At 37.4% G+C, this 13,291-nt stretch overlaps 1 protein-coding gene across 1 annotated transcript in view; it reads right to left on the bottom strand.

Moving 5' to 3' along the window:
- The window catches only part of INPP4B (inositol polyphosphate-4-phosphatase type II B), a 200,052-nt gene that overhangs the window by 104,706 nt on the left and 82,055 nt on the right, over positions 1-13,291 (bottom strand). The window contains exons 8-9 of the mRNA XM_034065005.1: positions 4,717-4,828; positions 1,718-1,790 (exon numbers count right to left, since the gene is read on the bottom strand). Of these exons, the coding sequence (XP_033920896.1) occupies positions 1,718-1,790; positions 4,717-4,828 (185 nt within the window). The remainder of the gene's footprint in view (positions 1-1,717; positions 1,791-4,716; positions 4,829-13,291) is intronic.

Here is a 13,291-nt window from a genome sequence, read left to right as displayed (position 1 = left end):
GGAGTGAGAAGAGGAAGTCACAACTACAGGAAACAGACTGAAGAGTATGTGTTTACTAAAACAAACTTCCTGTGACTGAAAACTCTTTCCAATATCCTGTGTGCTGTCATTTATTGCATATGCATCTGCAGTTCTGATTTTTCCCCTTAACTCTTTTAAATAACAAACCAAACAAAACCCCACCCTAGTAATGTTGGGTGGGGGTTTTGGTTTTATATTGTGTGTTTATATATGAGAACAATAAATGAAGAGATGTTAAGCACTGCCTAGATAAACAAAAAAATCATGTGCAAATACTCTTGACAAAGTGATCTAGACTTTTATAATCATAACATTGGCATCTACCTTGGAAGTTCCAACAAAATACAATCCCCAAATTGAGGCATTTCCCCAGAAAAATAAAAACAAACACCCCCCCACCCCCAAAAAACTAACCCAACAAACCACTAAAATCCCCATAAAAACCCCCACAAACAACCCAATAAAACTCACTCAACAGAGACAGCAAATTGAAAGAAATCAGCTGTGAATCAGTAACATTTTCTCTGTACAGACATGTCATTTCTTTAAGACCCACTTATGTGGATGACATACAGAATCAGAATCAAGGAATGGCTGCACTGAGTTAGGCCAAACTGTTCAAGTGGCTCTGTATCTTGTCTCCAAGAGCCATAAACAGACACCTAAATATGCAAAATACTCTTCCTGCCTCCAGCGATTTTCAGTTCAGGAATTTCTGGAGCCAGATGTAGTTCCTGTGTATTTAGTAATGCTCAATGAGTATCATCTCCACAAACATATCTAGTGTCATGTTGAACTGTTGAAAAGAAATGGCAGCTCTGAAGAAGAATTTTTTCCTTGCTTTTTATAGTCTCAACAAGTCACAGGAAAAAAAATCACAGCATTCATACATACATGAAAAAGCCTATTTTTTGAAGGCTTCTAGTGCTTCCTTCAGACTGCAAAGCTAGTCTAAAAAGTCTGTCCTATCAATGAAGTCATATGAACAAGTTTCATTAAAGGCTTTAAAACTTCAGTAACATTTATCCTCAAATGTATGCAGCAAACACACAGAATTCTTGACAGCACTGTGGTTTCAGATGACCCATATAACTTATTTGTGACATTGTTACTGCAGAGTAATGGAGATTCATAAACTTGGGCTAATAAAACTTTTATGGTGCAGCATATCAGCATGTAATATTTCTTAGTATAATGAAAGAGAAATAGATCTAGTTGAACACTGGACACTTTAGCCCAGAGTTCATCCAGAATCGAGAACACCCTGCCAAAAGCTTCCTTCATTTTAGGACATAGAGTTTCCAGATCAAACTGAAATTGCCACTTCATCAACAATGAGAGAGATTAATTTTTCAGGGCATGCAGTTACAAATAATGCATAATTAACAGAATGTTAAAAGACAAAACTATCAGGTTAAGTCCATGCTCACAGTAGTCACTGACAGTCTTGAAAATCATTGAATGGTAAAGACACAGAAGTGCTTGTTTCAGAAAGCATAATTGTCATATATTTCTGGAAGTTTTCTTCGCATTTCTCAGTAAAATGATACTGTCAAATAGGTACCAAACATTAAAATATTAAAAATTTGTGCATCATTTGAAGAGCCTTTTAAGAGCTCTGCCCCAAGTCTTTGTGATTTTTCCACAATCTGACATAGTATGGTAACACATTTTTTTATGATGTTAGAATACTTACCCGCACTTAATGAAGGCAAATTGTCTTTACCACTTATGCCTTCAGTGGCTGTACATTCACGAACCAATGCACACTACAAAAGAAATGCAACAACAAATGTAACATACTCAGGTGTTACCAGCAAATTCATAGCAGTTTATAAAAGGCACACTGAAAAACATCACTGATAATGTAACCTCTCAACTCTTAATTATAATTTACATTTTCTTCTTTATATTCCCATTCTATTATACTGTAACACAATCAGAGCTATCACAGAGAAAATGGCAAAATATGATCAGCTATTTCATAATAAAATAGAAAGGTTTCTTACAGCAGAGGTTAAAATAATTTTTGACAAGTTCTGTGCTTTCAGAGAGCTTTCTGGTGACAATGAAGTTTTCACACGCAGTGTCAGAAAGCAGTCCATTAATTTTTAAACAAGGGAAAAGCAGAAACCACGGAAAGTCTTTAAAATGTACTCATAGTGTGTGATTGAAGTAATTTGTTATACAAGTGAATTGGAAGATTTGTTTGATCAGGGTATAAAGGTATTAAAATCTAATGGCAAAATCAACAGTGTAAACCTATGTTAAATGCACATTTTCAATGCTTCTCCTACCCCCACAGAGAAAAAAACAACAGATAGCCTCTAGAGGTGATAGGGAGCTCCTAGGGCTTCCCCAGATCCTAGATACTCTGTTGCAGAGCTTAAATCAAAGAGTAAGACACAATGTACTGTCCCACCAGTTGGTGTCTCAGACTAAATTTAACTATCACCTTACACTTCCATGAGGAATTCCCTGTATATAGTTAATCCAATGAATTGTCAAACCTGATTCAGAACTTATTTTTTTAAATAACTCAGTAACTTTACAGTCTCACAATTGTATCCTCACTATGAACATAGTAACCAAAACTTCAGGGTGCAACTAATACATAAAAAGTAAGGAATACTTTAAAGACCACAGAAAATGGAGCTATCATGACCCTTTGTCTTCCTTGACAAGCATTAGAACACCCTAGAATAATAGAATCAACTAGGTTGGAAAAGACCTTTAAGATTATCAAGTCCAATCATTACCTCAGGACTGCCAAGACCATCACTAAATCATATCACTGGGGACCTCATCTACACAGTTTCTGAACACTCCAGGGATGGTGATTCCACCACTACCCTGGGCAGGCTGTTCAAATACCCAATTACCTTCTCTGTAAAGAAATTTTTCCTAATATCCAATGTAAATCTCCCGTGGCGCAGCTTGAGTATATTACCTCTTGTCCTATCACTTGTTGCTTGGGAGAAGACATCAACCGCCACCTCACTAAACCTCCTTTCAGGTAGCTTTAGAGAGTGATAAGGTCCCCTCGGAGCCTTCTCTTCTCCAGACTAAACAAACCCAGTTCCCTCAGCCATTCCTCATTAGACTTATCCTCCAGACCCTTCACCAGCTTTGTTGCCCTTCTCTGGACCCACTCCAGCACCTCAACGTCTTTCTTGCAGTGATAGGCCCAGAACTGAACATGGGATTCCAGGTGCAGCCTCATCAATGTCAAGTACAGGATGATGATCGGTTCCCTAGACCTGCTGGCTATGCTATTTCTGGCTCCCCCAGGCTAGACAGAGCTCATTCACTATATCCCAGATAATTGCGGGAAGCTTCTTTCCACATTTTGAAATAGAAGAAAAGTGAAATGAAAGAGAAGGCTTAAAAAGCAGTTCATTTTGTATATCTTGTGGAAGTTTTGCAGTACAAAACCACAAAGATTTCACAGTGTTTGTTGGCTTCTTTGAACTGGTCCCACTTGTCTATTGCTTTAAAAGGGCACTGAAGTTTTTTAAGAAGAATGGTGAAAAAAGGAGTGTAAAACCTATCCTCAGAATCTGGCTCAAAAGCAGACTGCTTTGGCTGAGCAGGAAAGGTATTCAGAACAATTCCCCCAAAACTACATTCTTACATGTTACTTTCAGACAAAAAAAATGCGGTCCTTAAATTTACATTCCCTGAAGGATTATCTGATGCAATTCCTCCCCCCCCTCCCATACCAGAATACACCATAGTGTATAGCAATACACCATAATATTAGGGCTGCAAAAATTCTGTTAGTAAGAATGAGACTGCAGACGCAGAGATAGGAGGAGGCAATCCTGTACAGGTATGTCAGTTACCATCAGACCTTTTTATTAACTGCAAATCATTCAAACTCTTATTTGCTTGTTCTGAGCAGTCATTTCTGAATCTCCTCCAATCCTAAACCTCTTGTCATCATAGAGAAAGCCCATCCTTTCCATGCTGCTTCCTTTGCTTTTTTATTACTCTCAAATCCACTCTCCCCATATCAACTTCAACTCCAGCCTCCACCACTTTTGCCTGCAACAACCTGCCTACTTAAGAGCATTTTTGCTCTTTGCAAGCCCTTCTATCTTTCCTCTTGCCCCACACCATAAGCATCCAACTTAAAATCCCTACATACAACCTTCTGATCAACACTGCTCTATGCTACCATTTCAAGGCATCATTGCTGTGCCATCCCTCCCATTGATTTTCCCCACCGCTGTGTGCTCCCATGAAATGCAGCTGAACCTTCCCCTTTGCAAGGGGATTCATCTCTTCTTTGGCTTGTTTGCCTGTCATTCTTTCGAGGTTTTCAATATTGTGGGCACAGGTGGCACATAAAAATCCATGGACTTCAAGGGCAGAAAATGGGGAAAATGTCCAAGGGAAAAAGAAGATATATGGTGTCTCTGTGAACATTTTTTGATTAGGAGCCATCAAATACATTCAGTTAGATCAAAATTAGCTCTTTTTTTTCTAAAGAAGGGAAGGGACTAGGAAACTAAGGATAGAATATTACTCTGTAGGTTTTCATTTAAAACTGTTTTTAGGGATATTAAGTGTACATAGTACTTTATTTTGAAAATTTTTTATTAAGTCCGTAACCCAATTTGGAACTAGCAATCTAGGTATTTGGCAAAGCTGATAATTCTAATTAAGGCTCACAATGAACTGAGTTTCTACCTTTTGATCCTGGGCATCTGTTGTGATGGGGTCTGTTTCACCATCCTCTAGCTCTCCCATCTTCACAAGATTGACTTCAATGGTACCAACTGTCTTCCCACCATCAGAAGTCCTAGGGAAAAAAACCCACACACTGGGTCATCTGCAGCATTGTATGTATTCAGTAAAAATGTTGTTGATAAACATTTAGTTCCCTCTCCATTCTGCCAACTATGTCCCTGCCCATGGCAGGGAGTTTGGAACTAGATGATATTAAAGTCCTTTCCAACCCTAACCATTCTATGATTCTAATCATAAACCAAATGCTAACAATATGGCATATTGTATTTTCTCCAAATTCTTTAAAATAGCAAAGTTTTCACCACAAAAGTGCTATAAATGGTGGAAGAACCCATGAATATGCAAAGCTTTTATTCTAGACATTATTACGTGTGTGAACCATGAGAGAAAGGGCTGTAACAATGCACCAATACCTTGCTTATGAGCTTCAGTCTCATTGCACAACACACTGCTTTGTTTCCTAATATAATCTGTGAAGGACATGCTCAGTATATTAATAAACCTCCTGCTAAGCCAAAATAATGAAACTAATCTGAATATCACTTTTCCTTTCCAAGTCCTGTAGAGTAATTATTCAGAATCAGTCCCGTTTCTTCAACTATATGGGAGAAGATAATATAGTTCCAGATGAACTCCTTTATTATCATCTCTGCAAACAGTTTACTTCCAATTAAGGGAAAATAAATAGCAATTCAGATTCACATCTCCCAAGAGTACTGCTCATTAGCTTTTAGGAGAAACCAAGGTTTAAACTCCAAAGAGATACTGAATGCTTTTCAGCTTTCACTAGTAGCAAAACACCGAGGTTAATGGTGCAGTCTATCTCCCCTGGCTTATTCTGAACAAGTGGATTTTTTGAAAGAAAGGAAGAAGGGTAACAGATCATTTAATAATAACGAGCAAGGTAGAACAACAGCCACCAAGTAAAAATCGGCAAAAGGAAATTATGAGATTAAGTTCAGCAGAATTGCAAAATCACAGAGAAGAATTAAAAGAATGAAAACAAACGGGTTTGGGGTAATACTGTGTATAATCTCAGAAGCAAAGATGAGAAGTGATGGAGCAGGACAAAGGAATACACAGAAAAGTGACTAGAGGGCTGGCAATAAAAAAAGAAAAAATTACTTTCAGAAACAGTAATATTAGAAAAAAAATGTTTCCATTAAAAACTGACACATTCCTAGGGCGATCCTTGCTGCAGGAAAACTTCTAAAGCCCCTCAACACAGGCACCCTTTGAGAAGTTGAAAAAAACAGTCATCATATTGTATTAGTATAGGAAAGAAAAAAAAATGAAAACCAGACCAAACAGCCTTCTTCTCATTTCACCAACCAGGAGAAAGACTGCAACCCAAGGCCTAGCCTGCTGCATGGAACAATACCATGTGGAGGCACTACAGCTGTACAGCTCCCCAAGATAATTCACACTGCCTTCACACTGAGAACCCCTGAGCAGCACTGTGCGGACAGACATTGTCTCCCACCCTCAGGCAGGGCAGGCTTTGGACTTTGCAATGCACAGGCTTCCCCAGAGTACTGCTCATGTCACAGGTAGGAGCACCCTGCCTCTGCATTTTCCTCACACAACTTGACATCATCTGTATTTCTGCATGCAGCTTAAGGCCTTAGTTAAGTCAGAGCATGCCAAATCTTCACACTGACTCAAGTTAAGCACATATGTCAGTCTTTTCAGGCATGGATACTTATTTACCATGCTAAATCAAAACTTTCATTTTTTACAGTGAAGTCTCAAAATACAGCTACCCTCAAGCTTCAAATTTAAATAATTATTTTGGTTGGAAACCATTATTCTTTAATATGTGACTCATTAAAATACATTCATCTCGTAACTACACAAATTAAATTTGTTCTTATATAAAAACTTGCAAAATAGACATAATTCTTCATATTTTACATGTGTCACTACTTCATTTCCTCTAAGCCAAATTCATTACTGACAATAAAATAAAGGAACAATAAAAAATGAACCAATTCCAGATAGCGTCGCAACCAAAGAAGCCTATGTTAATTAACAAAGCACACAAAAGAAATAAGAAGGGTTCAATGTCCAAAGGGTTTTTATGAGCAAAAATGTACAATAATTTTGAAATGCATGAGAAGAACTTAACTGCCTTCTGGATGAAGAATATTCCCCTGAGTTGCTCCAGCTTAGTGGTTTGATTTCATTTGTTTTCTCCTTTCCGTGTCAAACCAGCATGCAAACTAGGCTAACTCAACAAATGGACTACAGCATTTCCAAGCAGAAAGGGAATACAACAGATGTTATCAAATCACCTATGCCTTTAAAAATCAGAGTAAAATGTGTGCTTGTGAGACTGAAAATTTTTCAACAGCTTAATGTGTCCCAACTAAAGCGTACAAGGGGTTGACCTCATTACCAGGCTGACATAAATATGCAACAGCACTTTGCTGTTATTCTAGTCTTAAAGGAAAATGTTGCATTCATTTGACTTTCAGAAATAAAATCTTGCCCATCCTTTTTTAGGAGACACATTTTTCTAAGGCTAAAGAGACCTGCAAGTCTGAGACTGACCTACATAAAACAGATCTGATTTAAAACTACACCAGAGGAAGTTAAGAGTATAAAGAGAGGTTGAGCAAAATGAGTTTAATTCGCAAATGAACTGCTACAAACCAAAAAGGCATGTTGCTCAGGTAAAACAAAATTAAAAAATAATAAAAAAGCCAATTGTGTTTTCACAGTCCTTGTCTCCCTTCCTTTAGAACACTAAATATTCCTCCTCATTGTTGTTATTAGAGGTTTGGCCTCAGTACAGCAGTGGGCAGTCCATTGCTTGCCTGCACAACTGGAAGTATAGATTTGGAAGCTTACTCTATACACATTTGATTTCTTCTCAAAATCACTCCTGTTCTTGTCTAATATATATCTCATATTACAATTTGAAACATGCAGTTATCTGCAAGAGAAGGTCATGCAACAGAATAAAACTAAATGGTGGGACACTGCATTGCAGTTATACTACTTCCTCCACTTCTCTTTCCACATGGAAATATAAAAACACAATTAAAACAAAACAAAACCAAGAAACAACAACAATGCCCCCTTCCTCCCCCCCTCTTCCCCCCCCCCAATGCTACAGGTATGCAAATCAACAAAGAGCTCTATAAATGCCCAAGGAGAAAGTGCCATTAGCCGTGTCAGACACTGTGAATGTAAAATACCACTGGTGCATGAGTCTGCAAACAACAGACACATTTAAAACTTTCAAGGAACATCAGGAGATTAAAATTTAACTTGAAAGAAAATTTAAAGTGAAAAACAGAAGTGATGTGCTGGGGAAAATAACTAAAGTCTAGTGATTATATTTGGATAAAAATATTACTTTACTTTGCACTAACAGAAACAGTATTGCACACATACATACACATACATGTATACACTTCATGCCATTTGCCTGGACAGACAGGAAAAGACAATCGCACACATACACACTGATTCTCAAGAGAGCATAAGTAGAATAATTAATTAGTTTTAGACTACTTCATAATGCATTAGGATAGAATCAGCTTATTTACTGCAGTTTAATAAAAGCAGAAAGTGCACTCTGTACTCTTGCAGCGTAGTGAAGACTGTCCCTGCACCAAATGGCTCATGGTCATGTAACAAGAGATACGGTAGAGCTAAAAGACAAAGGATTATAGCTTCATAAAACTGCAGAGAGACAGTGGGGATGAGGAATATGCAATAAGAATAATAATAAAAAAAAAAGAGGTCCATATATGGCTCAAACTCTTGTTTATGGAGTTGGAAAATTCCTGATTATTTTTAGAAGCTTGGGAGAAGGAGCACCAATGGCCTGCAGAGCATCTGCATTTGGACTATGGAATTTGGAATTTGGAAAAGGAGAGCAAGTGCAAGAAGCATGATTTCTAAACCAGATTTTAGAATCCAGTGTCACAGGATGCAGGCTTTGCTGAGCAATGGTTCAGTCTATCCCTAACCATGCAGAGTAACATGACTGTGCACTGCAGTGCTCACTGCACCTACCACAGCCATAAGCCTGTGATAGTTCACACTCACTAAGCTGAAGTCACTAAGGACCCATCTTCTGCTGAACCTTGTGGAGGGGATTCCAAGTGAAGCAATTTGTTTTGAACTTAAAAAAAAAAAAGCCCAAACACAAAAAAACCCCCACAAACTTCTATCAGTGCTAAAGCAACACTGCTCTTCTATGTTCTACTCACTGACCCAAACCACAGACTTTTGAAACTATCATGAGATCAGCTCAGGCTCAAAACAATTACTTACTATGAACTTGTAGTTTATTATACACATGGATTTCTCTACCACACTAAGTCCTCAAGAATCACCAAGTTAGTATCAGTTCCCTCAAAGGCAAGGTAAGGAGCTAGTCAGCACCATCACAAGCAGCAGAAATACATGCCCACCTGAATACTTCTAGCAACAAAAGGTTGACCCAAGCATCCAGAAATAAGGTAACAAGCTAATGGTAGAAAAGTAAATGAGCTGGAAGGACTGAGAACAGCAGCCATTTGCCTCCAATGCTGTGCACATCAAGTCTCATTGTTGCACAGTGAATATGCAAATTTAGGCCTGCTAATTGGTTCCCATGGCCATACTTTTCTTCCAAAAAAAGCAAACAAAAAACAAAAGCAAAACAAAACCTCAAGAATACAAGGAAAGAGAAGCAGTGTATTTTCATAACTATGTCAATTATACATGACTAAGTGAGTGACTGCCTCCTGAAATGCAAACGGCATGACTTGCCATCCAGCAGGCAGCCCCTTTCTTCAAAGCATAACACACAATAAATGCCATTAGTACAGACTAACATCGCATTCTAAGGTAAATAAAGTTTTTCACTGTTCAATTCCTTCTCAGTTTTCATGATCCAATGTACTGTTGATTAAGCTTCATGTCAATACAAGTCTCACCTCAATGATTTGCTTGGCTTGTAATGCCAAGCCATTGTTCACCCGCTTCCTGTGGTGGATGACATGACATGAAACAGCCAAGAAACAACTTCAGGATAGAGATCAAGTAAAAATAGTTGTAGGCAGACTTGGACTGAATTTTAATGGGGAAAAGCAGCTAAATACATAGTATTTTATAGTCGTCATTTGCTAATGAAGTTATAGGTACATAAACAACTGCAAGAATTAGTGTGCTGCTTTCAAATTGTCTTTAGTTAGTTAAACATTATGAATGTGACTACTACTAAAGTGCAGTTAAATGTCTTCCGGCCTACGGACCTATAAGATGCTTGCAGGACCGGGCTAGAAGTGAGGGAAGTTGGAGGGACTTTCTTTAACAGAGTCTTGGAGTTATTTTTTTTAACTTTCCAAAAATAACTATGGTTAATTTTTATCTCCTTTATTTAAAGAAAAGAGGTTCAGTCCTGCCCAAGATAAATAAAAATAAGGCAACTAAAAAAATGAGATTGATAGAAAAAAAGATATTGTCCAAGGAGTCAAGTACAGTCACATGTTTAAAGAAAGTCTGTACACTACATGACTGACAGACATTAACAGGCATGTTCTCAGGTGATCTGTATAATTCATGCACTGCATCCTAGTTCTTGTTTTTGTATGGTTAGTTCCATCATTACAGAGTTCTTGTTTACAGGGGCCAAAGGATGCAAGCGGCATTGATATTACTCTAGTTTCATCTTGAAGTACCCTACTTACAATTTTGTACTACCTACTAAGAGGAACATCTCAGACAAATGGACCTTATTTTTACAGAGAGAGCAAAAGAGCACTTTTATCTTTTTCTTCTGCTGCTTCTTACATGTAACTTACTGGAAATCATGCCAAAATCACCTAGTTAAAGATGACCTTCTTGGAAACAGGCAAACTACTACCACAGGAGAAGCAGCTAATGGAAATATTAATTGCTAGCCCTATACAGAAAACCTCAACCAAGCAAAAAAACATATTGTGCTGTTCTTAAAAAAAGGCATGACAATAAAGATCCTCTAAACTGAACATGAAAAAAATTATTAAAATTTATTTTAAAACCTATTATTGATTACTAAAATAGCAATCATTATCGAACTCATTTACAAAGAAAAAAAAGATGCGTGCTGTTTTGGTTTTTTGTTTTTTGTTTTTTGTTTTTTTTTTTTAATTGAATACACTGCAACATATTGTCACTATTAAGAAATATTTTGTTACTGGCTGTGGCTTTGGCTTCTGTTTTATTCAATAGCCCATTTTATCCTGTCCATCATCACAGCCCTGTGAGAAAGGTAGAAGCAAGTGGCATTGCATTACCATTACAAAATAAAACTTCTTGTTCTATAGAAAGCATATCTATTGTTATAAATTTCATATTGAAAACCATAATCCCAAGTCTCTACTAACTAAATTTCCTCTACCAACATCAGTTGTGTACATCATCAGCATTAAAGCAATTTTATAAACTGAACTCTTCTGGTTCTGATGTTTAGACAGACATCAGTGCACACATCTACAATAAATACTCAGACATTAGCTTAGAGCACTTTCACAGGGAAAAAAGGACAATCACAATAATTCTTTTGCAGTGGTTTTGTAACTTGATTAATTAATCCCTATGAATGTAAACTGGTGAGGAAAAGCAAGGAATTGCAGATGTACACCAGCCCTTCACAAAATAACTGAGAAAAATACAAGAATATTTCTTTTAAAACACTTTTATATTGTTGTGTACCTCATAAAAGACAACAGTGTGTCATAATAAATGGGGGAAAAAAAAACACAACACCCTGGAAAAAGTAACCAGATACTATAATTACACCAATATTTACAGGGCACCCCAAAGAGCTATTTCCAGATACTTAAATCTTTACTTCAGATCTAGCAAAGCAGTATCTCAGTCCCAAGCAGTCTCTGGTAAACGCCCATCCAAAGTAGAGCAACAACAATTGAACAGAACTGCATGCTCTAATAAGACTCCCTTATCCTCCTGAGGGGAGCTAATATAATAGGGCAATTAAAGGAAAGTGAGTTCCAACCCAAACCATTCCAGGATTCTATGATAATATTTGTCTTTTAATGTTAGCTGCATAAAGAGGACATACAAGACTAAAAATAGTAAATAAAAGCAAACCTGAAAAGGCTTAGAGCTTCAGTTAAAACTAACATGGCGGTCTGTCACCTGTAGATTATTAGTTATCTATCTGTACTTTTTATTTACAAATTAGATGGGCTAGATACAAAATACTCTGAAACTTTCCTGACACCTTACATTCTGTCAATTATTATGGCACCTGTCAGAGGCATTCTTTCAGACCAAGTTTTCAATACATCAATCAGAGAGGCAAAGTTTGTCCCAAAGAACTTGAGACAACTCAAAATTCTGTAACAAAAGACTTAAAAACATTAAATTGGTATTTGTTTATCTAACCATACAATTCCACAGGGAATAGTCAGTTCACATTTGATCGGATTGGTTTCTTCTGTGAGAAAAAGTTAGCTGCTGATTAGGCATGATATGACCTGCATTTGGGAGAAATTAAAATCAAGGCATTTTGTTAACTTTACCCTTTAAACTACACATATATGCAACTACTATTGTTATAATAGGAAAGAAGGTGTGGTAATAAACCCAAAATACATCAGGAAGTTTCCACTTAAAAAATATAGTGTCCTCAACATAGTGACAGTACCACAAAATTACTGAAATGGTTTGCAATTTGGGCCTCCATCGAAATCAAGCCTGGCTTCATTTGAAGGGATAAAGAATGTAACACAACTTTTCTACAGCACTTATGTACAGTAGTCTAGGCAGAACATACACCAGTATCTCAGTTTTCCTAGTCACAACTTCTTTCCTCCCAAAAATGTAGCTACATAGAAGCATAATGAGTTTAGGTACTTGCTCTGTGATGCGTACCTGTACATACCCAGTAATCGCAAGTAAGTCTCCATTGTTCTTGTAAAATACCAACTCAACAAAATCCCAGCACCATATACAGTCTAAAGAATTCAGAAAATCAGCACCTGAAATGTGTCCCCTAACCTTCAAAAAGATTCGTATCTTTATACACCTTAGGCCATGCAAGTCAGTATCGGGTGAAAACTTAATGTTTTTTCCTCAGTGCACAGCTTTTGGAGCTATCTGTTCAGCCCAGTTATGAATGCAGGCTCTGACTCTCCTGCAGCATTGTATGCTGTGCCACTCACACTGCCATCTGAGTTTGGCTGCATGTAACAATGGTTTAGGAGATTACAACCAGAACTATCTGTTCAGCCCAGCCCTAGTTTTTAATTATGGGCCCTGACTCTCCTGCCACATTGTACACTGTGCCACTCATTAGAGTTGTACATCACCCCCATACTGCCATTTGAGTTTGGCTGCATGTAACAATGGTTTAGGAGATGACAAGCAATTTCATTCACAAAATCCTTGAGTCATTGGGTCCACCATCTTTAAATATGTCTAGTAACCAAACCAGAAAACTGTACAGTGTTAAATCTTTAAACCACACACATCAAATGATACTTAGCATTTTCTGTTCCTTTCTAAA

The sequence above is a fragment of the Melopsittacus undulatus genome, chromosome 7 (genome assembly GCF_012275295.1).
Source record: "Melopsittacus undulatus isolate bMelUnd1 chromosome 7, bMelUnd1.mat.Z, whole genome shotgun sequence".
In the NCBI taxonomy this organism is placed as follows: domain Eukaryota; kingdom Metazoa; phylum Chordata; class Aves; order Psittaciformes; family Psittaculidae; genus Melopsittacus; species Melopsittacus undulatus.
This window is presented reverse-complemented; position numbering and strand designations above follow the sequence as displayed.